Genomic DNA, 26936 nt, shown 5'->3' on the forward strand with positions numbered 1-26936 from the left:
CCTGTGGCTCAGACCCCACCTCCTGTGGCGGGGGTGGGGGTGGCGTTTGCACCCTCCTGCTCTGCCCTCTCCGCTCCAGGCAGTGCCTCAACACGGACACCTGTCCACCCCCAGGCCCACCCAGGGCCCTGCTCCTCGCCCAGACCCGGCTGCCCCGTCACCTGCTCTCTCCTGACTCTGGCAGCTGGGGCTCCCCAAGGCCACCGTCGCCTCTGTTAGTCAGCTTGCCTCCCGTTTCCCCCAAACACTCTGATTCATTCACGCATTCAAAGGCTTCTTGAGCGCCTGCCTCGGCTGGGTACCCCCCAGGCACCCGGTGCAGCGGACCTGGGGCCACCCTCCCGGAAGCTTCTCGCTTGGCCAGTCTGCTCCTGCTCCTCCCTCGGCTGCCCCACGCCAAATGTCTTGTGCCTCTAGAATAGTCTCAGCCTTTTCTGGAAGGACCCCGCTCACCGGGCTCCTTGTGGGCTGCAGAGCTGTGGCCCAGGGGTGGAGCCGTTTCCCCGTTCTGTATGCCAGGGGGGTGGGGAAGGCTCCAGCCCGCCCCCTCGGTGCTCTAGGCCTCGAATCCACAGCCCAGCCTTGCTTCCCTCCATGGGCCCTGCACTAGAGGAGGCAGAGGGCCGTGCCGGGCGCGTCCTGGCTGTTTGCAACGCCAGGTTATAAGGGCCTCGGGCAAGAGTGCTCTTTTCATAGGGCCCAGGGAGAGTGGGCAGGCAAGCTTCTCCCTGTGCCTCGTCTTCGTCAGGGAAGCCTCCCCAGGCACCTTCTCCGCCTGCCCCACCCTGCCCAGGCTAGCTGCTGGGGCGGGGGGCTCCCTCCTTCCTGCTCAGTGGCCCTGAGTGCGCCCCCCCCCGTCTTGGAAAGATGTGGTACTCTCCCAGGATGGGAGACACCCCCTGACCTCACGGGCACGCCGCCGAGGATTCCGGCGCCTTCTGTGGTGGTTTAGCTCCTCAGGCTCCTCAACTGCGGTTACTACCTGCGGGGACCAGGCAGTGAGCCCTTACCCGTGCCGGGGCAACCTCTTGCCAGGAAAGCCAGAAAGGGCCTCGGGTGCCTGGAGTTTGCCCAGATCCCTTCCTGAGTCACCCATCTGAGGGCCAAGGAGGCAAGGGCCCTGCCGGAGTGCGGATCGGGAAGAAAGGGTGTTCCAGGCCCGTTGCTGACTTGTGAGGCCCCGTGCGGAGAAGCGGGCAGAGTTCGCAGGCTTAAAGCATGGTCTGCGTTTCACCACAACTGCTGCTCGTGAAACCGCGGGTGTGCGGGGCCTGGCAGCTCCCGCGGCCTAAGAACGAGACCATCTTGCCGTGGCCTAGACCCGCGGCGGGGGGGGGGAGGGGGGTGGTGGCAGGTCTGAATGAAGGCCTGGCTTCGGGGATGGGGGAACACGGCCACCTCTGGGCAGGTGCAGACGGTCTGGGAGTCGTTCCCCTCCAGGAATCCAGGAATCGGCCCGTGATGTGGAAGACGGGCTTGGTTGCTGCTCTTGGGATTCCTCGACACCCTGCGCAGGCTCCCGCAGGCTTCAGGGCCGGCCCGGGTCGGCTTCTAGAAGTGGGGCATTCCTGACGGCTTGCTTCAGATGTCAGCTGCATGCGGGCTACGTCTTTTATACCCTCCGCCCCTCTCACTGCGAAGGGCAGGGGGGATGATGGCAGGGAAGAGGTCCCTGGCGTTAGTGGGGGCTGGTGGGGTCAGGCCGCATGAGGATGGGGGCAGAGCCAAGGGGGGGACCGTGTGAGCCCAGTTCTGCGGGGGGGGGGGGGCGGGGGGGGACAAGGAAGAGAGAAAACTGGAATTCCTGAGGACTTGGGGGCGGGGGGCCCACAGCTCAGGAACAACCAGCTAGACATCGGGCCTTGGGGGGGGGCCGTGCTTTCTCCCAGGGAAGGCTCTAGCATTCCCCCCTCTGCTCTGAGGCAGAAGCGTGTGCGGAAGCAGGGCTGGGGGACCAGGAAGTGCTGTTTGGTGCGTCTTCGTTGACGTAAATGCAAAAAAAACAAAACAAAAAAGAAAGAAGAGAAAAGCAAAGCTCCAGTTCCTGACTCTGTCGTCTGGGTTCCCGCGCATCTTCCCAACTGCCTGTTCTCTGCCCCTTGGGTCTTCGGGTCCTTGCAGGGTCAGGCCGGGCGGGTGTAGTCTGGCAAATCCAGGGGTGGGGCTCCGCCTCAGAGCCCTGGATTAGCTCTGCAGGCGGCCGCCGCGCGGGCACATGTCCCCCGGCTCTGGGCTGGCCCCGCGCCCCTACCTGCCCCCCCCCGCGTCACCCTCTGCTGGGGCTGGGAGGCGGGCTCAAGCCCCCCCCCCCCCCCCCCGCACCTGCTGGAGAGGCGGCTGCGTGACTCAGCAGCCTTCCCTGGTGGCCAAGTCCGGCTGTCCCTGACTCAGCGGGGTGCTGGGATGTCCTCGGCACCCCCAAAGCCTCAGCATTCCCGTCTGTGACTCGGGTCACCGCCGGACATTAATTGGTCTCAGTAAAAGCACTTTGATTCGGCTCGGATGAAAGGGGCTCAGAGAGTTCAAAGCCAGACAGGGCTTTTGGGGTGAGAAAGGGTGACAGCCGCCTCGGTGACAGTGGAGGGGAGATGCTGGAGTCTCAGACAAGGAGTCGAGGTGTGGAGGCCACAAAGTCCCTCACTGTTTCCCCCTCTTATGCATCCTGGCCGCTCCCCCTGCAGAGGGGGAGCCTGGCAGGTAACACTCCAGACCAGAGGGCGACCTCTCCCCCTCTCCTCCCCCTCCCATACTCTGGGACGTATCCCAGCAAATCACCCAAGGTCACTCGGAAGAAGCTCATTTCCAACATCACAGAAATCTCGAGTCCCAGGAGAGGCTAGGTCGTTCTTGATCTGCCTGGCTTTACACAGCCAGACCTTCCCTCTAAGCTTCCTCCCTGCTGGGACACTCTCGGTCCGGGTGCCGGTTCTGCATTTTCCTTGTGCTCTGCATGCACTCTCGGCAAGGCGTGCCCATCACCCCAATGCCCTTTTGATGACTTTGAGGCTGGGACAGGAATAGGGTTGAGATTTTCGGTGGCTTTCTCAGGAGACTCCTGGAAAGAGGAGTCAAGGCAGGGGGTGGGAGTGGGGAGCGGGAGAAAGTGCCCAGAGCTAAGGAGCTTTTCTGCATGGCCCCTGGGGAGAGACCGTCCCGGGGCTAGTGGGGTGAGCACCAAATCAGAGTCTCAAATCTGGAAGGGGCCGCAGAGACCCTCTCACGCTTGAATCCCTTTTGCAACCTCTAACCAAACGATTGGACAGTTTGGGCTTGCACACCTTGAGAGACAGGATGCTCATTACCTCAAAAGGCAACCCAAACGGTCTCAGATCAGCCCCGATGGTCCGAGTGTCATCTTCTACATCCACCTGGCTGCCGGGACCACACGAAACAAGTCCGGGCTCTTTTTATACCACACCCCTTCAGGTACCTCATGCAGCCACGTGGGCAAGCATTCGAAATTCTAGAAACACAGGACTCTTTGCAGCATTTTGTGGGGTGGGGTGGGCTGTTGGAAGGAGAGGGCGGGGGAGAGCCGGGAACCTTTATCCCTTGGGCTGGGCAGTTAGCTCTCCTGATGGTTAATACTTCCATGGTCCCAGCCAGCCCTGGCCCGGCTGCCCCTGAACCCCACCCCTCCGGCACCGCCTTCCCCTCTCCCAGCAACGGAAACAAACAGGGAGAGGAGAGTGAGGGCGGGCCAGGCGGGCTTAGCGGGGAAGGCTGAGGCAGACACGCACCCGGCCCTGCTCGGCCCCTGCCAGCTTCCCCACAACCTCCCTGGAAACTGCCAGGCAGGCCAGGCGGGCCAGGGGCGGCCCCCCGGGCACCGAGGGGGACCACAGTACCCGTCCGCCACGTGTGTTGGGGGGAATCCACACGGCAGAATCAAAAGGCAATTTTATTTCTATAAGTTCAAAGTCCGAAGTCCCACCGGATGCGTGAATGAACCCATCCCAAGGTCTCTCCGCACACAGACGTGCACGCGGTCCCGGACGACCGGTCTGAGTTGTGTGGCCATCCTGAAGGCCTGGCTCCAACCCCGGTGAATGTTCTGCGGGAATGGGGAGAAGGTCCCCAGAGATCCGGCCGTCAAGGCTCTTCCCTTCGGGGCAAAAGTAACCATCAGCGGACTCTCCTGGCTCTGCTCTTCTGAGTTGCGTCCTGCTGGACCGACCCCTGGTTTCTTTCCCAGGGACTGAAATGCTCCCCCAGCCGCTTGCGGTGCCCCGGGCCCATCACGGGTCACCCCCAGAGCTGTTCAGAGGTCACTTCCAGCAGGTGAGGGGGCTTGCCGCACATCACCACAGCTCGTGACCCTGGGAGCAAGCTGGCACCCCCTTCCTCGCTGCCGTCCCCACCAGACCGAGTTGTGCTAATCTCGGCCTCCTCAGGGCCCAGCCCGCTTGTCCAGTGGATGAGGGTCCTGGTGGATACGGTTGACCTCCTTGAGGCGGACATAGTTCTTACCGTCAGAGTCTCTTTAAACAAAATTTTTTTAAACATTTTATTTATTTTCGAGAGACAGAGAGGGACAGAGCGTGAGTGGGGGAGGGGCAGAGAGAGGGAGACACAGAATGCGAAGCAGGCTCCAGGCTCCGAGCTGTCAGCACAGAGCCCGATGCGGGGCTCGAACTCACAGACCGTGAGATCATGACCTGAGCCGAAGTCGGCCGCCCAACCGACGGAGCCACCCAGGCGCCCCATCTTATCATCAGAGTCTCTTAATTCTTCGGTTTGTCATCGGGAATTCAAATACTCTTTCCAGGTGGTTCCGTTGACAGCAGGTCGGGTCCTAACCTTCAACCCCCCACTCCCACCCCCTGCCTTGCCGTGCTGACACGGTAGTGGGCAGGCCACTCCGCTAGAGGCTGGGGACCCCTCTGTGCTGCTTGCTCCCGTGAGTCTGGGCCATCGCTTGATGGGAGGGATTTGGGTACATCTGGGCCCCCCCCAGGGGTCCCCCTTCTCCTGGGAGGACGAGCAGGAATCGTGGAGCCTTGGGAGGCCTGAGCAGGGGCTCAGGGAGGCGCAGGGGTCAGGAGCTCTTGCCCACCACCCCTGACCCTGCAGCACTGACCTCGGTCCCCGAGCCCTGGCCCAGTTCTGGAAACTGAGCCCACCCATGGATCTCAGCCTTCTCTCTGTCACCGACCAACTGTTCCTTGTCTGAGCTCGGCAGTGTCTCCCCATGTCACCTGGGCCTCCCCACCCCGTGCCCCCACTCTTCTGGTCCCACCGTGGCCTGGTCTGGCTGCCTTCCCGCTGCGAGCCCTTGCTGAGAGCTGTCGAAAGGGATCAGCCGCAGGGGCTTCCTGCCTCTGTGTGAACACCCCGTGTGCACCTGTCTGCCCTCTCTCAGACTCGTGTGGTGATGTCCGTCCATTGTCGTCCAGACCCTCTCCTCTGGGGGTTTTCTTGGCACGCTCACTCCTGGGGTCTGCTGTCCACTCCCTGGGTGTTGTAGGGGTGAGCCTGGGTCTACACGGGGGCCTGGGAGAGGGGTAAGGGCCTGCTGATTGTGCGTGTGTGTGTGTGTGTGTGTGTAGTTTAGCAGGGGGCAGGTTGCAGACCTGGGGAGATGGGAGCTCCAGCTTGAGCCTGGGGACCTGGGGGCAGGTCAGGAGGTCCGGGCCCGCAGCGGTTGTGTGGAATTGCAGTGCAAGGCTTTGGAGGAAGGGGAGGCCGGCCGGGGCCTCTGCCTGTCCTTCCCCAAGACGTCGTGGGGCTGGGCTGCGCCTCATCTCAGAAGCAGCCTCTGGGCCTCTCTGGGTCCTGGATCTGCCTCTTCCCTCCTCTGTGTCTCTGTTCACTCTTTCTAAGCCTGTGTCTTGAGATTCTGTTTCTGTCTTAGGACAGAAGCAAATATAATCAGGGCGCCTGGGGAGCTCAGTTGGTTAAGCATCTGACTCTTGGTTTTGGCTCAGGTCCTGATCTCACGGTTCGTGGGATCAAGCCCCGCGTCCGACTCTGTGCTGATGGTGCAGAGCCTGCTTGGGATTCTCTCTCTCCCTCTCTCGCTTCCCCTCCCCCACTCATGCTCACTGTCTCTCTCTCTCTCTCAAAATAAATAAACATTGAAAAAAAGAGAAGCAGGAGCACCTGGGTGGCTCAGTCAGTTAAGCGTCCGACTCTGGCTCAGGTCACCATCTCGCAGTTTGTGAGTTTGAGCCCCGCGTTGAGCTCTGTGCTGACAGCTCGGAGCCTGGAGCCCGCTTGGGATTCTGTGTCTCCTCCTCTCTCTGCCCCTCCCCTGCTCACGCTCTGTCTCTCTTTCTCTCTCGAAAATAAATAAACATTAAAAAAGATGGAACAAATAAATTAAAAAAAAAAAGCAAATACAGCCCCAACTGGCGGGTGTGCGCAAAGGAGGCCCCGTCTCCTGTGCTGAATGAACTGTGGATTTCTTAGGGAAAAGCAAGGGGGGCCGTCTAGGGTACTCTGGACCACAGATGGCAGCCTGGGCCCTCTGCCTCCTCTCTCCCCCTCGGGGCCTCTGACGGGCCATTCGGATGCCACATGTGTTTCTGTGCCCCTTTGCTGAGCACGGACTCTCTCAACCGTCTTCTCTCTCCCTGGGGCACAGACAGACCCCAACAGTCCCCTGGATCTGTCCAGGCCTCTCTGAGACCTGAAAAGAAAGTGGGTGGGAAGATGGGATGTTTGGGGTGGAGACTGGGTGAGGGAAAGGGAGAGGAGGAGTTGGGGTGGGGGTGGGGGGCTCCCGGGAGTGGCCTCTCTTCCTCTGTTGAGGATGAGCCCAGAGAGAGACACGGGCTGGGGGCTGGTCTCAGAGCCAGGGGGCTGGGCCTCTGCTGTGAAAACCAAGCTGACACTCAGTGCACTCATTCGTCACCAGCCTCCAAACCCCGCAGGGCTCAGGGCACAAGGCAGGAAGGCCGTCAGCTTCATTTATGGGCCCCAAACTGCAAGGAGGTGGCAATTAGCCCTTAGTGGGTCAAAGGAGAACAACAATGTGACTTGCCTTTTGAGGCTCTGAGGGCCCCCGGTGTGGAGCCCTCAAAAGTGGCTGTTCTTCTAGGAGTATCTAGGTCCTCAGTTTCCCCCAGCACACGTCCCCTGCGACCCCCCCCCCCCACTCCGACCCAGTAAAAGTGCCCCTGGTGGGCCCTGTCTTCCGGATCACTTTGGAGCCCAAGCCCCACTCCCTGCTGGTAGCTTCCTGCACCAGCTCCCCAGCTGTCGCTCGGGGACAGCTTCTGGTGGGCTCACGCCTATTTGGAACCCCCTCCCAAACCCTCAATTCACACACTGATCCGTGTTGGTATGACGCTGCTGGTGTTGTCCCAGAGCTAAGGGATCAATAGGCTGGCCAGTCTGCCCTTTAGCAGATGGGGACTGAAGTCTTCCCGTGTCTCAAGTCAAACTTCATTCTGATCCCCATGAATCGTGTGGCCCGCTTAACGCACGTCCGTAACCTAACCACAGTCCACCCTAGCTCAAATCCCGAACGCAGAAACCACAAACCCCAGCCTCAACCTACTGGAACCCCAACTCTAAGTCGGCCTCGGCCCAGCCTCCAGTTTGGCTGTAGCCGCATTACCACACGTGGCTGTGAATGAACCCCTCGCTCGCGCCTTATCCTAACACGGACCCCAGCCGCACACCCTAGCCTCAGCTCTCGCTGTCACTCTAGCCTAATCTAGCCCTAGTTCCTCAAGCGTGACCTCGAGCTCATTGGTGATCCCAACCGCCCGACCCAGCCTTCGCCCCGGCTCTGATATGAACCGACAGCCAGGACCCAATCCACCAGCCCTACACTTGACCCTGATGGAGCCACAGCTTTCCTCTTTGCCGTGCAGTCTCCCTTCTTCCTGGCCCCCCTGGTTCTCCGCCCCCCCTCCCCCATCACTGGCCTTCCAAGCTTCTACCCCGTGGGTACATCTACTAACCCACACGACCACCGAGCCCTTTCCTTGGGCCGCTCTGGGTTGAGGGTCAGGATGCCCGGGCATCCCCCCCCACTTTGCCAGGCTCAGCAGCAGCAGGTGGGCTGAATCCCCCCCCCCCATCTGTAAAGGGGGGATAATGATCCTTGCTCTCCCGAGGGTGCAGGGCAATCTCATAAACCTCAAAATAAACAAGGAAATACAGATATTCGTTGGTACCTCTGGCGGGCCCTAGAGCACCCTGTCATTGCTGAGGAGGGGGGGCGGAGGGATTTGGAGCACAGAGGTGCGTGGACTCCTCACGCTTCCTCATTGAGCTGGCCCTGGCCCTGGCCCGTAACTCTCCCCTAGGCTCTTCACCCCTGCCCTCCCTGTGGCCCCTGTCAGCGACGGCCCCTCTGAGGGAGCTGAGCTGCTCAATGGGACCACGCAGGACCTGACCCCCACCATCGCGGGTGGGCGGTCCTGAGACCCCCTAGGCCAACGAGCCGGGGGCTGGTCCTCCGCCTTCTCGCTCTGCCTCCTCCCCTATCCACCCAGCTCCAACCTGCCCAGGTCACCCCAGTGAGCAGTCCAGGTCTCGAGGGGCCTAGTCTCCCCTCCTGTGCCTGGAAGCAAGGGTACCAAGTGACCCCTGAAAGGTGTGCACGAGCAGAGACGTGATGCGCGCACGCCCCCTTCCTGGTCTTTCCGGTGGCCCCCAACACCCCCGCGCCCAGGAACCCCCTGCGCTCGGGGCTGGCCTCACCTCAGGTAGGGGTGGGCGCCACAGCTCCCTAGGGGCAGCCAGGGGAAGCCCCTGTGCCCATGCACGCCTCCCTCTTTCAGCCCTGGGGAGACCCGACTCCCTTTGAAGGGCCAGAGGCCTCAGGGGAAGGCGGGCTGGACGTTCCGGGGCTCTTTCATCTGCCTGGGCCTTCCTTCCAGCCCGAGTCCCCTTTCCTGCTGCCCCTTCCACAGACCTCAACCAGGGGCGGGGGGGGGGGCGGTTCCCCCAGGGTCACAGATGAGCTTGCAGGAAAGGCTGGGTCAGACCCCTGTGTCCCTGGGCCCGGGTTAACCCTTCCCAGCCTGGCCACCTTTCCTCCCCAGGCCTGGCTCTCCTTCCGCTTCCCCGTCTCCCCGGGGGAAGGAGGCAGCAAATGAGTGGTGAGGGGAGCTCTGTGGACGCTGTAGAACCAGGCGACTGTTGTTACCCCGAGCACGGGGCCAGGAGGAAGTGGAAGCTTAACAGGTGCCTAATTACAAGTCCCGCCGGCCTCCCTTTGCCACTCTCGGGAGAGGGAAGAGCTTGGGTGAGGGCTGGGTAATACCTGGGTAGGCCGCTCTGTCACCCCGATAATTAAGGCTCCCGGGGCTCCTCCCCAAGGCGGGGACCGGGCCCCCTCCCTCCTATAGAAATAACTCCGGCTGTGGCCCCGGCACTCACTGCACCTTCCTGCCACCCCGGGCAGTGTCTGGGCCCTCCGCTCCCCCTCCCTCCACCTGTCCCCACACACCCACCACCGCTGGCCCCAGGGACACCCAGCCCAAGCGGAGGAAACACCAAGCCTAGAGACATGGCAGTCCGAGGAGCGTTCCACCTTCTGCTCGTGTGCCTGAGCCCAGGTATGGGGCTGGGCATCCGGCAGGGACACCCACGCGATGCCAGGAGGGCAGGGAAAGGGACCACAACGGGCCCACAGAGGCGCCTCGGAGGTGGTCCGAGGCCCCGCTGCCAGCTGGCTGGGGATATGGCCAAGACGGCCCCGTGCCCGAGGGTCTGGGGCACAGGCCTTGATGGATCTTCGCGGTGCCTGTGAGCCGTGTGGGCCTCGGACGTGCACGCACACGCTGTGCACGGAGAGCAGGGCTTGCCTGGAGAGCTTGCCTGGGGATCTGGGGGTGGGGCAGGGTGTCAGGCGCACGGCGAGGCTGGCGTCGCCGGGGAGGCTCTCCCCGGAAAGGCCCCTTTTCCTCTCTGTGTGCTGTTCCCCCGGGGAGGACCCACTCCCACCCCCAGGCTAGAGCCAAGGGCAGGGAGTTGCTTTGAGAGGAGACAGCGCCCCCTAGGAGACGGACTGTGCTCTGAGAGCTCCAGGGTAGCGCCACCCCCCAGGATGAGATGGGCGGTGGGGATGGCGCCTCCCAGAGCCCCCTCACCCCGAGGGGGCACACCTCGAGAGCAGGGCTCAGAGGTTGATGCTGTGGCCCCCTGCCCCTGTTGGGGCAAGTCCCAGCAGGAGCCCCTGTGTGTGGGCATCGCTGGAAATGGCTGAGACCCTCCTGGGGTCTGGGTTCGCAGGAGCGGGTTTGTGGGAGGAACTCGGGGAGCATTTTCAGCCTTCGTGCACACGTGTGTGTGTGTGTGTGTGTGTGTGTGTGTGTGTGAGAGAGAGAGAGAGAGAGAGGGAGAGAGAGACTGCATTACTGGCAGGGTGACAGCAGGGCCCCCTCACGAAGCTCCAGCTGTGGTCTGGGGACCCGGGACACGTCCATGTGTGTGGTGCGGGGCGCGGGCGTGGCAGGACAGACCGGCGCTCTGTGTGTCTATGCTCCAACACCCTCTCTCTGCTCTGTCACCTCCAGAGGGAGGGTTAGGAGCTGTGCAGGCAGCTGGGAAACGCACCAAGGACGCCCACAGGGGGCGCGCAGTCCCTGGTGCTTTGGCGGGGGGAGGGGAGGGGGCCCACTGCGTCGCCTTGGCCCCCTTCCTCCCTCCTTCTCTCCAGGGACTCCTGTCCAGCTCTCTCTCCTTGGCTCTCTTCCCTCTCTTGTCTCATGCTCCCTGCAAGACTTCCTCAGTGCGGGAGCAGGAGGGACCAAGGTGAGACAGCGAGGAGTGAGGGGTGTGGAAAGGCTGGAGCCCCGCGGACAGGGCGGAGGTCGAGAGGCTTCTGGAGAGACTGAAAGGCTAGGGTGAGGCTCCCTGGCCCGGGACAAGGGAAGACACTGCCTAGTGCAGGGTGGAGGCGCTCTCATTCAGCCTGTCCCCTCCTTCCCCAGCCCCCTCCCCTACAGATCTACCCTCCTGCTGGGCTGCTGGGCCAGCCCCCTGGGCATGGGGACAGCCCTCCCGGCAGCCCTTCCCAGGGTGGAGCCTCTGCTCTCTGGGCTCTGGCTCATCGCCGGTGCCTCCTGGCGCCCCAGGAGCTGGCAGTCAGTGCCAGGATCCTTATCTCGGGAGAGCCGATCGCATCTCCCTTGGCCCGGGGCTGGAGGAGGTGTCCTTACGATCCGCTAGTGCCCCGTGGCCGCCCGCCTGCTCTGGGTCACCCTGGAGCCTGTAGGGTTAGGGCTGCTGGCCCTGCCGGGGTTGGGGGCGGGGCGGGGGGCGTTAAAAAGGCCCCTGCTGGCCCTCTGGAAGCGAACCAAGCTTCTGCAGGGACGTGTAGTGCTGAGCGGATGCGCACGGGGAGGGCGCCGCGGGCAGGGATGCATGCCTTCCGGATGAACGCGCACTGTGCGTGCAGACGCGTGTCTGTCTGGATCTGACGGGTGTCTGTGTGGGTAGCAGAGTGGGACCCGCATAGAGACGTGTCTGCGTTTTGAAGGTCTGTTAAGTGTGGCGATGCGGGGCGGTGACCGTGTGAAACCGGAGGTGTGAGACACTCTAACAGAGACGCGGGCCCCGAGAGATCCGGAGAAGGGCAGAGCGGGAGTTGCCGAGACCGGGGCTGGGACTCCGGGGATTTGCTGGCTGTCTGGTGGGCCGGAGCGTGAGCCAGGCCGGGCCAGGGGCCTGGGCAGGGAGGGCTGCGGGAGCCTGGGGGGTGGAGCCTGCCTGTCCGGCCTGCCAAGGTCGGGGCGGCCCCCCCCCACTCCCCACACTCCGTATTCCTCTCTGGGTCCAACCGGTTGGGGCTAGTGCTTGCCTGGGGCTCCAGGGGAGGGAGGGCAAGGAGCTGGGTCCAGATCTTGGCTTCTCAGCGGGGCTGACTCAGTGGAACCAGGGCTGTGAGCAGTGGGAGGGGCCCCAACTGGAGCCAGCATGCGTGGGCGGCTGTGCCTGAGCCATTCGATGGCCCAGGGGGACGGGCACGAAATCCACAATGCCATGTGTCATCACACAAGGCTCAGACTGTCCTACGGATGCATGTGGCCATATTCCCAGGCCCAGGCCACGAGCAGCGCCAGACCCACGCAGCCAGGCTCCCGGTCCCAGCCGCCTGCCATCGCGCACAGGCACGAGCGATCACTCAGCGCCCTGACACAGCCAGTCACACGTGGTCACACCCAAGGGTACAGCCACAGACACGCAGGTGTCATACGCAGAGACACCTGCAATCATGTCATGTCTTCGACTCCTTGGGCTGGAAAGGGACCCCAGCGGCCATGGCATCCACCCTCCGGTCTCCACGCGGGAACACTCTCTTGGCCCAGAAAAAGGCATCTTTTAATGAGCCAGGATTTTCCATCGGAGCGTTCAACTCTGGTCGCTTCGCGTGCTTACACACACACACACACACACACACGCACACGCACACGCGCGCGCGCGCGCACACACACACACACACACAGCAGCCACTCCTCCCCAGGCAGTTCCATGCAGGATGGCGGAGAGAGGGGCAGAAGCTGACTGCCCCCGCCCCCTGGTCTTCTCTCCCCCCTCCCCCCACCTGCCCTGCCCCTCTCTTAGCACTGCTGTCTGCCGTGCGGATCAACGGGGATGGCCAGGAGATCCTGTACCTCGCAGAAGGTGATAATGTGAGGCTGGGCTGCCCCTACATCCTGGACCCTGAGGACTATGGTCCCAATGGGCTGGACATCGAGTGGATGCAGGTCAATTCAGACCCCTCACACCGGGAGAATGTGGTGAGTGCTGGGCTTAGGGTTCCCCTTGCCCCACCTGTAGGCCAGCCTGAGGGGAAAAGGAGGGCAGAGGAGGAAATGAAGACCTTGAACGTCCCCAGTGGCCTCTCCAGGGATGAGGCGACAGGCCCACGGGCTCTGTAATCACAAATCACCATTAGTTGGCCTTCTCCCACCTGCTCCGGAGGGCAGGGGAGGCCTCGGGAAGGTCCCAGCCTGACCCGACACTTTCCGACGCTTTCCAAAGCGCCTGATCTCATCTGCTCTCGCACATTCACTGGGAGGTTAATGGGTCAGGTATCATCGTCAGCATCTTTCAGCAGAGAAAGCGGAGTCGGGGAGAAGTTCGGTGAAATGCCCGAGGCCACCGAGCCACGTGGCCCTCCTTGGCCGTGCCTGGCTCACCACTTCCGTTTCCTCTCTTTCTTCCCAGTTCCTTAGTTACCAGGACAAGAGGATCAATCATGGCAACCTTCCCCACCTGCAGCAGAGGGTCCGCTTTGCAGCCTCAGACCCCAGCCAGTATGACGCCTCCATCAACCTCATGAACCTGCAGGTGTCTGACACGGCCACCTACGAGTGTCGGGTGAAGAAGACCACCATGGCCAGCCGGAAGGTCATCGTCACTGTCCAAGGTATGGCCGGACTCCTCCGGGCGCCCCCCACTCCCCCCCCCCCCCCGCCAGGCTCCAGAGCCCCTCGGCCGGGCCCCGGCTCACACCTGCCCGGTTCCCCGCAGCGCGGCCCGCGGTGCCCCTGTGCTGGTCTGAGGGCCACATGACCCACGGCAACGACGTGGTGCTCAAGTGCTTTGCCAACGGAGGCACCCCGCCCCTCTCCTACAAGTGGGCCAAGATCAGCGGGCACACCCACCCTTACCGCGCCGGTTCCTACCACTCGCAGCACAACTTCCACTCGGAGCTCTCCTACCAGGAGTCCTTCCACAGCTCCCTGAACCAAGGTGGGTCTGAGCGAACAGCGGGACCTTGGGGGGACACACCAGCAGAGCCAGGCCGGTGTGTGTGTGCGCGCGCGCGCGCGCGTGGGTGCATCCGCCCTCCCTCCTTCCCTCCCCACCGGCAGTGGTCTAGGCTGGGGTGGCCCCCGGGCCCTTGCCACAGCCCTGTGGTGCTTTTTCAGTTTCAGGCCTGAACAACGGCGACCTGGTGCTGAAGGACATCTCCCGGGAGGATGACGGGCTCTATCAGTGCACGGTGGCCAACCACGTGGGCTACAGTGTGTGCGTGGTGGAGGTGAAGGTCTCAGGTGGGTGCAGGGGCAGCGGCCCTGGGGGCCCTGGGGCGGGGAGGGCGGCACTGGAGGAGCCTGGGCTGTCTGCTCTGCCTTCCCATTTCCATCAGGGCCGGGAGGCCGCGGGGGACACAGGCATCTCCTCATCCTTCCTCACTGGGCGTCCCGGGGCCCCGACACCCGCTGGGACCCTCGCTCTCTTCCCCACAGAGGGCCGGCCCCACACTTCCTGGTTAGGACGCACCTGCCGGGCTGCAGAAGCCTGACTGTCTTCACTTGTCTCCACAGACTCCCGGCGCATAGGCATGATCATAGGCGCAGTGCTGGGCTCCCTGCTCATGCTGGGCTGTCTGCTGGTGGGCATCTGGGGGCTCGTCTGCTGCTGCTGCGGGGGCGCCGGGGCCGGCGGCTCCCGCGGTGCCTTCGGCTACGGCAACGGCGGCGGGGTCGGCGGAGGGGCCTGCGGCGACTTGGCTAGTGAGATCAGGTAAAACCTGATGCATGCTGCGTGCTGCCGAGCGGCAGGGGACCGGCGCCCTGCCCCTCCTCACCCCTGCCTGCCACCGGGCCGGCCGGGACCCCCACCCCCACCCTGCCGGCCATCGCCAGGAGTGCCGGGGACCGCAGCATGTCGACCTGCCACCCGCCGTGGCTCCTCTCTCCCCGTCCCGCGCCAGTCTTCACCTCTGCTCCCCTGCCCTCCGTTTCCCTCCTGTCTATGCACCTCTCTGTGCATCTTGTCTAGACTGTAAGCTCCTGGAGGGCAGGGACCGTATTTTTTTTCACACACCCCCCCCACCCCGTGTTTGCCCTGTTTCACGCCGGTGACAACTCTGGACATGCTTATTTAAGAAGAGTCAATAGTAAGGATAGTGCTAATAAGGTATATTAGAAACCGACTAGAAATAAAAATAGAACAAGCCTAGGAGTGCTAATGACTGCAAAGCCCCGGGGAAGGAGGCAAAGGTGGAGAAGGAGGTCGAGGGGCAGAGGTGAGGAGAGGAGAAGGCGAGGGCGAGGCTGGTGTTAGCTAAGGAGAGCGAAGGACAGGGAAGGCGGCTCCTCCCGGGCCTCCGAGCCTCCCTCCCCGTCTCGGGGACGGGTGCGCACGTCGGAAGGGGCCGGGGGGCGCCCGTGGGGCTGCCCGCCGGGGGCTGGCGGACGCTCGCGGACCGGCCCCGTGTGCGGCGTGGGGTCGCCGGCCAGGAGGAGGCAGAGGAGAGCAGGCGGAGGCCGAGGGAGAGGCGAGGCGCCGGTGGAGGGCGGCGCGGGGCCGAGAGGCTGCCGGCGGCCCCCGCTCCGGCCAGGCCGTGCCCACGCCGCGCCCGGAGGAGCCCGCTCACCCGCCCGCCTGTTGTTTCCACAGAGAGGACGCCGAGGCGCCCGGGTGCAAGGCCGGCGGGCGCGGCCGCAGCGTCACCCACCTGCTGGGGTACCCGACGCAGACCGTCAGCCGCTCCCTGCGCCGCAAGTACGCGCCCCCGCCCTGCGGCGGCCCCGAGGACGTGGCCCTGGCGCCCTGCGCCGCCTCCGCCGCCGCCGCCGCCGCCGCCTGCGAAGCGGGCCCCTCCCCGGTCTACGTCAAGGTCAAGAGCGCGGAGCCCGCCGAGTGCGCCGAGGGGCCGCGGGAGCGCACCGACGGCCTCCTGGTGTGAGCGCGCCGCGGGGCTCCCCGCCCGCAGCTGGGGACGCGCTCCGCCCCGCGCCCGCCGCGCCCGCCCGGGCCTCCGGGCCTCCGGGACCCACGGCGCCTCCCCCGGGGCCCGCGCGCGGTGGCTGGGGGTCGGGGGGACGGCGGGGGGGTGGGTAGGGGGCAGCGCCGAGCGCGGTCGAGGCCGGGGGCCCGGCGTCCCCAGGCGAGGCGGAGGGCCCCGGGGCCGGCAGTGGGTGCGGGTCCGGACTGGATGGTTGCGTGTCAGGTCTGAGCTCCCGAGCGGCGGTGTTAGCACAATAAAGCGACTGTTAAGACCCGAGATTGTGGTGGCTGTGGTTCCACGGAGGGGCGGCGCGCGGCCGGGGGCGCGGGCGGGAGGCTGCTGCCCCCCCCCCCGGTCGGGCTGGGCTGGGAGGGGCTGCCAACCCCCCTCCGTCACCCTGCGGACGGGGAACCGCCTGGTAGGCCCGGAGTCCTGCTTTCCCCTCTCATTCCTGAAGCAGGCGAGGGGAGACTGGGGGGACTGGCAGGGCTGACCTCCCGAAAGGTTCCCGGCCACCCTCAGCGCCTTCTTCCTCCTCCCTCATCTACCTCCTGCGGACTTCCTTCTCTCTCCAGGCTGTATGCCTTCCTTCCGTACCACCCACCAGGAAGGGTTTCAGAGCCATACTTTGGGGCTAGTAGACCTTGCACGGCATCTCATGTAACGACTCCCCCCACCCCACCCCCCACGCCTGCTTGAAAGGAAAGGGGGTGGGCGTGTATTGCGTGCCCGTTAGGTGCCAGGCGCTTGCCCGTTTTTTTTTTTTTTTTTTTTTTTGTCTTCTTCAATCCTCGCTTTAGTCCCATGAAGTCGTGCACTATCCCATTGGGCAGATGAAGAAACAGAGGCTTGAGGAAGTAGCTATCTTGACCAAGGCCACAAAGGTAATAACGAAGGTGTCGACCCAGGCATGTTGGACTCTAGGACCTCAGGCCGGTTCTCTGATACCTGAATTCCTTCCCCGGCATTTCTGACCAAGGGTGTTCCAGCCCCTTGAATACCTCCAGTGGCATCTTACTACCTCCCAAAGCGGTCCATTTGACCTCCGTCCGAGAGATATTGCTACTGGGGGGCCCAATTTTTATTCCCAGAGCTTTTATCCCTGAGTCCAAGTTCTGCCCTCAGGGAGCCCTAAGCATCACATGTTCAGTTCTCGGCTGCCTCCAGGGGACCAGGTGGTTGTCCCCTCCCCCCCCACCCCCACAATGGCTGCAGCGGTCACTAGCAGAAGCGTGTCTGGCCTAGGGGGTTGGAGGGTCTTCTGAAGAACATAGTTCTGCCTGCCTCTGCCTAGCCACCTGCCTGTCGAGAGCCCGGGCATTTCCGTCTGTTTGCCTCTTTTCCCCCGGAGGCTTCCTAACCCTCCCCGCTCCTACCCTGCGACCCACCGCTTGAAGTGTGGGGTATGGGTGCACCTCAAAGCACCTGGGTTTCAAGTCTCTGAACCGAGGAAGCCCTGCAACCCTGCGTGGTCACACGCCGCTTAGGAAGCCCTTCCGGTTGTCTGGGATATGCACAAAAGGGTGCTGGCGTTGGAGGCTCTGCCTTGCTAGAGCTTGGGAAGAGAAAGGAGAGACAGTGGGACCGAAGGAACCAGGGACAAATGCTTTGGGGTGGGGGCAGGGTTACAGGGGAGAAGGGCATTGAATGGCGAGGGGAACAGAGAACCGCAGGAACCGAATTCATCCCCTTGTTTGCTTGCACACATTCACGAGCATCTGTAGCAGCTAGAGAGTTAGGTCCTTGGCAGGGACGGGGCCTGGCACACTCTGGCCCGAAGGCAGGGGACTGAACGGGATGACTGGGGAGGGCCCTCCCAGTCCGAGGAGGCTCCAGCTCAGCCTCCTGCAAGGTGGCGAGGGATGGACAGCTGGCTGCGGGCGTTGTGTTGAGTGACATCATCTTCTTCATTCCAGGAACCAGGGAGCTGTGCTCAGACAGCCTTCCTTGGAGGGTGAGAACAGTGAGAGGCCCTGGCAAGGAAAGCTTATTAAAAAGCAGTAAGAGATTTTAGAGAGGTTCTGGAAACAACTTCCAAGAGGGTGACTCAGTGCACGCCGGGAAGTGCCTAGAGGCGGGCTCTCAGTGGGTACCTGTGGGCTCACCGCTGGGGTGCAGGCGTGGGGGAGAAAACACTTGCGGTGAATGTTTAACAGTGGCTTTGGGAGTGGAGGGAGGGACGGGGCAGGGACGCCCTGACTGGTAACATCTGGCCTTTCTGAGATGCGCGCGTCCCCCGTGCGGCTGATTTCCAGCTGTCCCCGCGTCGAGTGGGAGCAGCATGAAGGACGCTCGTTCCACGAGACAGGTGCCGTGGAGGTAAATGACCCCCACCACGGAGGCAGTAGTGAACTTCAGTGAAATAATTCGGAAGTGAGGCGTTTTTTGAGTACCTACCTCTCTTGTCTGGACGCAATTTATTTGTAAATTTCTGGAAGTTAATTTTTAACAATGGCCGTGTTGAACGGGGCGGGGTGGGGGGCTTGTACATTGCAAGGGGGCCACCCAAACGCGGGAGAGGGAGTCTCAAGTCTGGTCCCGGGTGTTCTGTGCTTTTCCGTGGAGACACCAGCAACACGAAGCCGGCTGTCTCCGCTCTGCTTCCTAGCGCTGCCTTCGGTGTCCCTCCCCAGCCTTGCCGGGGTCGAATCCTCTGCTCACCGGAACATTAGATAACTTGTGCGTCCCTGGTCACCACCAGATCCCTAGCTTGGCATCCACGGAATTTCCATGAATATGACGTCTCGTGAAGAGACGCCGAGTCCCTCCTGACCCAGTTCCTCCTGAGTCTCTCCGCAGGTTTCAGGAAGTCGTGCTGCAGTCACCCTCTCTTAAGCCCCCATTCTCAAGACCCCAGAGGCACGGAATCCCAGTGAATCTTCTTCTCTGGGCTGCCGTTCAACTAGCCACATCCTGCTGCCCGATGACATTTCCATTGCTCCAGACCCGCAGACCCCGGGGTGACTCTGGGGAGGGGTTCCTTGTTTCTCCTGGCTCCCCGGAAGCCAAGGGGTTTTGAGAATTACACAATCACTGTCTGGAGGCCGGGGACTGGTTCGAACTTTGGCCTTGTCCCTGTGCTTCCCCGGGAACCCCCGCTCCCCGGAACCCCCCCTCCCCGGAACCCCCTCCCCGCCAGGAAAGCCCTGCTCTGCACCCACCCGGCCCCTCTGGAGCGATCAGCGATCTCCCATTTACTCCTGGTGTTTAATAAGCCCCCAGACCTCAGCTTCTTCATCTGTAAAATGGACTAGTCATAGGGCTATTTTGTGTGAGTGCTTATTACGGAGACTGGCACACCGCTGGGGCTTTGCAGCCTCCCCGCCTGCCCTTGGTATGTGACTTCCGCTGGGCCAGAGGGCGTGGGGGCTGGGTCAGTGGCGGGCCCAACACGGGGAGGGGGACGGAATGAATGAAGCCTTGGGTTTGAACCTGGAGGCGACTTACCCTGTGGGGGAGGAGGTAGGGAGCCCAGAAAGCAGCCAATAGGGAAGTGGGAGGAGAGCCAGGCCGTGCCTCTGAGCTCCGGGATCCACACGCGGGTATTAATATTGACAACAATCTTCATTAGTAATAGGGTTACTAATAATAATAACAGGAAGCACCAGAAACACAAGCTCAGCAGGGTCCCAGAGTCAGGCCTGGGGACCGGCTGCCAGGATCCTCAGGGCCACCTCCCTGGACCGGGCGGGGCGTGCCCTCCTGTGCCCTTTCTTGTCTACCCACTAGCACTCAGGCCCGCGTCTGCTGCCCTCTGGGCACGGTGCCCGCTGGGGCAACCCCTGGAGCGGGGACCTCGACAGCCCCTCCCAGGTGCGCAGTCCCTGCTGAGGGGTCCCCACCCAGCTGTCCCGAAGCTGAGGGGCCACCCTCCCGGCAGAGGCGTTTCTCACACATTTTTGGGAGAATCACTTCGGTCTTGGGGCTGAGTTCCTCCAGCTCAGGACAGGTTCCACTTCCTGCCTGTCTCTGCCTGTCGGTCCCTGCGGACACCCCCTGGTCTGTGCCCCTCCCCCTCTCCCACTTGGACGCCACTTGAAGCCCAAGGCCCCTCCCTGTCCGACCTGCCTGAACGCGCTTCTCCTTCTCGGCTCAGCCAACTCGTAATCCCGCCTCCAGCCCCAGCCCCCACCTGGCCTGAGCCCCACCGCCTGCCACACTTCTTACTTCCTCCCCTCCCCTCCCCTTCTCCTTCCCCCTCCCTTCCCCTCCCCCTCCTCGCCCTCTCCCCTCCCCCCTCTCTTTCCCTTTTCCTCTCTTTCTCTCCCTCTCTCCCTCCTTCCCTCCTTCCCCCACTTCTCTCCCTACTTCCCCCCAAACTCTCTCTCTGTCTGTCTCAACCTGTATCAGGTCTTCAGAGGCAGACTGATCATATCTCGTTCTATTACCCCAGGCTCTACATGCTCCCAGAGGAGGGGAGAGGATGTTTACTTTGCTATCTTTGAGCTGTCCTGGAGTGTCCTGCCACCCTCCTACCTCCATCACACTTCCACTGAGGGCAGGGCTGGATCACGTCCTTTCCCAGTGTCTACTCCCTCTGAGAGCTCAGACTCTCTCCCTGGGCTGATCTTCCCTAAGATTAGGGTGACGGATAAAGATGACGCTGGACGCTTCTCCCCCAGCTTGGGTACCACCAGCAGCCAATGGCTGTGATTCCCTTGGGGGTACGTGGCGGGAAAAGCCCCACAAATCCCCCCAAACCCTCCTCAAGGTGAACATTGCTCATCCGCTGATGAGCAAGTCAGGTAGGACCTGGGGAGAGTCTACTGGTGTTCCAGACCTTCCAGAACAGGGGGATGGCCAACAGGCAGCACTCTCCTGGACAGGCCACTGTGCCCCATGCCTTTGACTTCCAGGCTCGATAGGAAGCTCTTCTCTGTATGGCATGGGGTGGCGGCAAGTGGCTTCTCCTTCTCCTCCTTCTCCTTCTCCTTCTTTCCTCCTCTGCCTCTTCTTTTAAAGTTTATTTCTTTACTCTGAGGGAGAGAGCGAGAGCATGAGTGTGCAGGGTAGGGACAGAGAGAGAGGCAGAGAGAGAGAATCCCAAGCAGGCTCCACGCTGTCAGCGCAGAGCCTGATGTGGGGCTCACACCCACAAACCGTGAGATCATGACCTGAGCCAAGATCTAGAATCTGACGCTTAACCGACTGAACCACCCTGGGGCCCTGGGAGGGGGCTTCTCATTGGTAGCTTATTAAGGACCTGAGGAAATGCGTGTTCGTGATTATCGCCATCAGAAAATTGCTTGGTCAGGAGCCTAAGCTGTTCTTGTAACGGGGTTCCTGCGGGGAAGCTGGATTCCCTCCTTTCAATGCCCATAAGCCTTTCCAAGAATGTAATGCACAGTTGGAGAAGGAGAGGAGTGGGGATGGCAATGACTTCCTTCCAAGCTCTCCACCTAGCCCTCTAAAGTCGATATACCGATGGGGCACCTGGGTGGCTCAGTCGGTTGAGCATCCGACTCCGGCCCAGGTCATGATCTCACGGTTCGTGAGTTCGAGCCCCACGTCGGGCTCTGTGCTGACAGCTCAGAGCCTGGAGCCTGCTTCAGATCCTGTGTCTCCCTCTCTCTCTGCCCCTCCCCAGCTCATAAATTAAAAAAACTTAAAAAAAAAATTAAAGTCGATACACCGATAGCACTGGACTTATGCACCAGGGCCGGACCTCACTCCAACACCCCATGCTCCCTACCTGCTCAGATGTCAAATGGGCATCTCAGACTCAGCACGCCCCTGACCTTTGCTGAGTCTCTTCTGGTACCGTCTTCCCCAACTGTCGATGGCAGCTCTGTCCCCCACTCTGCCCTCCCCCCAACACATCCAACCTGTCAGAAGTCCAGTTGGCTCTACCTTCAGAGGAGCTCCAGAGTCTGAGCCTCCTCTCCTCCTTCCAGAAGGCTCCCAGCCTGAGTTACAGCGACAGAGTCCTGGCTGGGGCCCCTGCTTCCTGCTTCCCCCACCCTTTGCCCACCTACACGTCATTCTCAGCGGAGAGGCCAGAGTGATACGTAGACCATTCTTCCGCTCCAAATACCGAAACGGCTTCCCCTTTTGCTTGGAACCAAGGTCAAGGTCCTTACACTAATCCTCCAGATCTGTCATGGTGCCACAGGGACATACCCTACGGCCCTTCTCCCTTCGGCCCTCTCCTCTCCACCCACGCTGACTCTTGCTTCTTGAACACCACAGAGTATCAGCCCTGGCTGTCTCTCTGTCCAGAATGGCTTTCCTCCAGCCTTCCCAATGGCTAAATCCTCACCTCTTTCAAGTCTGCTCAAGTATCTCACTGAGTCTCATTTAAGGTTATGGTGCCCTTCCGCCCACACTTCTGATGGCCCTACCCCCTCAGCCCCTTCTAAACATGCTAGGACAGGAGTGTATTTGTCATGGTCATTGCTCATTCACACTCGACCCCATGACGGGGACAGAGATCTTTGTCTTATCCGCTCGCGTACCTAAGATGCAAAAACGCCAAGCACGCAGTAGGCGCTCAATAAATGTCGTTTCAAAGGGTTGGCGAGGATGCGGGAAGACAGGCAAGCTTCAGCAGGGAGAGTTAACCCCCGGCCCAGGGCCCCTGAGGGGGTGGGAAGTTCATGGGAAGCAGCCCGTCTCCTCCCGGGTGCCCATGAGCCCCCTTGGAGGCCCCAAAGGTGGTCTGAGCTCAACCACAGGACTACGTTGCCTGGAAGGGGAACAGCCAGGTATCGAATCTCCCACCCTGAGACTCCTGGCTTCCTCAGCGAGGGGCGGTCTGAAGAACAGTGCCTTCTTTTCCACCTGCACGCCCCCCACACCCTGCACTGACCGCGCTGTTCCCGAGTGCGTTTTGGCCATGCACTTCCTGTGTGTCGGTGGTGGGAGGGGCTACTAAACCTTCTGGGCGCTCCCGGGCTCCCTAGGGAGACCGTTAGCCTCATCCGGAAAAATGAAAGAATAATGCTCATGATGGTTGATTCGGCTTCCTGCAAGGCTGGGACACTTGGCGCTCTGAGGTCACCGGAGGAAAGGGTCCTGGGACCCCGGGTGGCTGGGGCTGGTTTCAGAGCTTTGATCAGAGAACAAGATGGATGAAGGGCTGTATTCTCCCTGGGAGGTGCAGGAAGATCCTGGAAAAAGGGACGAAGTGCGTGAGTGTGTCAGGCCCTGTGATGGAAGGTGGCTGACTGCCCAGTCATTTTTTAAAAAATTTTTTTTGATGTTTATTTATTTTTGACAGAGAGAGATACAGAGCATGAGCAGGGGAGGGGCAGAGAGAGAGGGAGACACAGAATCGAAAGCAGGCTCCAGGCTCTGAGCGGCCAGCACAGAGCCCGACGCGCGGCTCGAACTCACCGACCACAAGATCATGACCTGAGCCGAAGTCGGACGCTCAACCGACTGAGCCACCCGGGTGCCCCATGCCCAGTCATTTCTAACATAAGGCCTCGCAGGGCAGGGTGGCCACATTGTGTGTGTGTGTGTGTGTTGCCTGAGATGCTCGCCAGACAGGGATAGGGTGTGTGGGAATGTGCTGTTCCCTCCTCCATCCTGTAGGCTGAGGGCCCTCACTTCTTCTGCTGAAAATGTCCAATGAGGCCTCATCCTTCCGGGACTCCAGCTTGTTCTCTGTCTCCCCTGCCCTCTGCCCCAGGCAGGACAGGAGCACTCCTCTTCTCGGTGGTGTAAGGGACCAGGAAGGAGGCCCCGATCTCACGGCAGCATTGAGGCTATGCTGGTCCCCAAGGCAAAGAGACGTTGGTGATGGGATGTTTGTGTGTCCTTCAAACTGGGTGGTTGGACAACCTCACAGGAGGCCGTGTGTGAAGGGGTAGGTTGTTCACCACGGTCCGTGGTGGCCAGATGGCCTCAGCTCCAAGGGATGGGCCACAGCAGACCGCCAGTGCCCCCCTCTGTTGGCCTGAGAACACCCCCACCCCTAGGCCCTGACTCATGCTACCCCTGGCTCTCTGCCCTGCCCTGCCCTCCGCTCCCCTAGGTAACTCATCGCCCCTTCAGGAGAATCTGGGACATTTCCAGCCCAGAGTGACTCGGTAGCTAGATATTCTCTGCGTCAACCCTGCTCCAGCTCTGCGGCTGAGAGCCCCATGCAGGCAGGCGCTGGCCTCCATTTTGGAAGGCTGGACCCTCCCCTCCCTACCGTCCACCAAGGCTCACCAGACTCTCCTTCCACCAGCCGGCCTGACCCTGAGGCCTCTCCTCTCGACGTCCTCACTACCCCGTGGCTTTGACCTGGCTAGCGCGACTTACCTGCGTGGGACAGTGTGATGTCTGACCGTCACTCCTCTGAAGTGCCCTACCATGACACTGTCCCTTTGCCTGGAAACGCGCTCCTGAGTAGCATCGGGGGCTCCACCCGGACCACCCGGGTGGGACGCAGGATGCTGTAGCAGTGGCGTGAGGTGGGTTGCATTCGGAGGGTGTTGGGGTCAAGGACAGCCCTTCATGGCCACCCATGCAGCTCCAGCACCTCCCCCCCTTGTTAGCCTCAGATGCCGAGTGTTCCAAGCTTTCCGGGGCCGGGTTGGCGGGATTCAGGCCAGGCAGAGAAGCTGACCAGGGCAGGAAGGGCAGTGCGGTGGTGCAGTGAGGGTGCGGTTGGTGGGGGGGGCCTCCGGCCTGAGGCTCTTGTAGCCCCTCCAGCCTCAAGTTCGTGTAGAAGGATCTGGAATGGAAACACCTGCCCGGCTCCAGGCATGAACCATTGTCCCGGGGCGGGGAGTGGAGCAGAGCAGAAGTGGTGGCTGTTCTTCCTCAAATCATCTGCATTTAAACCATTAGCTTGCACTGTATGAAATTACCCATATGGGACCTTTTTGTTTTAACTTCTACAAATGGCCATTTTCATATGATTCAATTCAACACGCTGTTCCTCCTCCAAATATTTTGTTTCTTTAAAAAACTGTTCTTAATGTTTATTTATTTTTGACAGAGAGAGAGAGAGAGAGAGAGAGAGACAACATGAGCAGAGGAGGGGCAGAGAGAGAGGGAGACACAGAATCTGAAGCAGGCTCCAGGCTCCGAGCTGTCAGCACAGAGCCCGACGTGGGGCTCGAACTCACGGAGTGTGAGATCCTCGCCTGAGCTGAAGTCGGACGCTCAACTACCTGAGCCACCCAGGCGCCCCTATTTTGTTTCTTTTAAAGCCCCCTTCCCCGAAAATTCTGTCTGCGTGTCCAGTTTGGGTACATGGCACCTCCTTCCTCCTGGTTACTAAGGTCAGACGCCCCGGTGTCTTCCCTGACCCCTCCCCGCAGCCACGCTGTCCCCGTGGTCTCCATCTTGCTGCTGTCACTGCCACAGCTCACCTGCTGCTCTCCTGCTCCGTCCGTTCCCCCCAGGCCCCGGAGCGAGCTTTTAAACATGCAAGTCCGGTGGCCTTCCTTCCCTTCGTAAAACTTTTCAGTGGCCTCCTTTCGCATTAGAATTAAATATTAAATCTTCCCGTGTCCTACCAGACCCTGCGTGAACTGACCTCTGCCATTCCTGCCTCCCAGAGTGCAGCTTGCTCATCACAGCCTGGCCACAGGGACCTTCCTGCAGACACTCCTGGATCTTTCCAGAAGGGCTTTCGGGTGGCTCATTCCCCAGCACGGCAGGCCTTCCCCTTTGGCCGTCCCTGCGGGTCTCAGCGTGGGCTGGTCCCCGGAGACACCCTTTGTGTCGACCTGCCCCGGCCCTACTTGGCTCCCTCGTTACTCCTGCTCACAATTTTTGGCTCTTCTCCGTAGAGCTTAACGCATTTTTTAAAAAAATTTTATTTATTTTTAAATTTGCATCCAAGTCAGCATATAGTGCGATACTCATTTCAGGAGTAGATTCCAGCGATTCATCCCCAAGTATAACCCCCAGGCTCATCCCAACAAGTGTCCTCCTTGATGACCCTCCCCCATTTAGCCCATCCCCCCACCCACCCATTTAGCTCATCCCCCCCACCCACAACCCCCCCCATCAGCCCTCAGTTTGTTCTCCATATTTAAGAGTCTCTTCTCTTCTGTCCCCCTCCCTGTTTTTATATTATTTTTGCTTCTCTTCCCTTGTGTTCATCTGTTTCGTCTCTTAAATTCCACATATGAGTGAAGTCTTCGGATTTTTGTCTTTCTCTGAGTGGCTAATTTCGCTTAGCATGATACCATCCAGTTCCATCCCCGTAGTTGCAAAGAGCTTAACACAGTTTTAATTGGAGGTTGTGTGTATTTGTTTATTGTCTGTCTGTCTCTAGACTAGACTGCAAGCTTCCTGGGTGCAGGGCCCCATCTGTCTGGCTCACGGCTGTGTTCCCAGGGTGCTACCCGCTCATTACAAGATGTGCTGCGTGGTGACTGCTGGGGACAGACTGCTCAGTCCTCCGGGAAACCAGGGGCCGTTGTCCCGGTCTGATCAAGACCCACTCCCCCGTGTTCCTTTGGAGCTGCAGTGACAGCTGGTGGGGGACGCCACGGGGAGAGGTCTCAGGTTCAAGAGGTGGGTGGGAATCATGATAGAAAGAAATCCAGGGGGAGAAGTGTCCATATTGCCCTTAACACTTGCAATGCTAAACCAAGCTAACAGTTTGTTACATAAAACACGTCCTGCCCTCCTACTTTGACAAGTACACCTTCAAAACGACCCGGAAGGCCAGATCCAGTTTCCGAAATCTTGGCTTTTGGGGGTTTCGTAGCAGAGCTCAGTCTCCAAAGAAGACTCTCCCCCCCCTTCTCGCCCACAACTCCGTCCCACGCTGTGAAGGGCTTGCCCACCTGCGTGGCACCCTGGCTCCGTGTCTGAGCTTCGAGCTGACCCCCAAAGCTGCCTCTTAGCTGCCCTCAGGTGTAGGGGTGCCCATACAGGCACTTTGGTCCATCTTTGGGAGGGCGAGTGCAGGAAAGGGCTTGTACAAGGCCCAGGTTCCCAGGTGGACAAGGGATTCCAGGATTCTGGATTGTTCTAGAAGGGTGAGAGGGAGCTCCAGGTGGACGGACCCTTGCCTGTGCAGGAGACTCACAGCAGGCTCTGCGGTACAGACCCGGGGCCGCGGCCCTCTAGCCTTGGCAGAAGGGTGACACTATCTATGCTCGCGGCCTCCGGGAGTAACTGGACAGGGAGTGGAGAGGCAGACACCCTGTTGTACCTGTCCTTGCTGGACACAACCCTCGGAAGAACAAACTCTGCAGGGATGGCTGCCCGGAGTTGGCCGAGGCTCTAGCTGGTCCCTCTCGGGTGAGTCATACTCGAGAGCTCTCCATTTCCTCCTGGCTGCTGTCCCCTGGAGGGGACCCTAAGGGCAACCCGCCGACCCACCCGGGAT

General features: G+C 61.2%; 1 protein-coding gene across 1 annotated transcript; it reads left to right on the forward strand.

The window, feature by feature from the left end:
- Positions 1 to 9469: 9469 nt before the first annotated feature.
- On the forward strand, positions 9470 to 15607 carry VSIG8 (V-set and immunoglobulin domain containing 8). Its single transcript, XM_047092648.1, has 7 exons — positions 9470 to 9518; positions 12529 to 12704; positions 13135 to 13336; positions 13441 to 13662; positions 13848 to 13967; positions 14241 to 14439; positions 15319 to 15607. The coding sequence occupies exons 1-7, from the start codon at positions 9470 to 9472 to the stop codon at positions 15605 to 15607; spliced, it is 1257 nt and encodes a 418-aa protein (XP_046948604.1).
- Positions 15608 to 26936: the final 11329 nt, after the last annotated feature.

This window comes from Lynx rufus, unplaced genomic scaffold (assembly GCF_022079265.1).
Source record: "Lynx rufus isolate CCGP_SWC_20201006 ecotype Redwood Valley unplaced genomic scaffold, mLynRuf1.p SCAF_31, whole genome shotgun sequence".
NCBI lineage: Eukaryota > Metazoa > Chordata > Mammalia > Carnivora > Felidae > Lynx > Lynx rufus.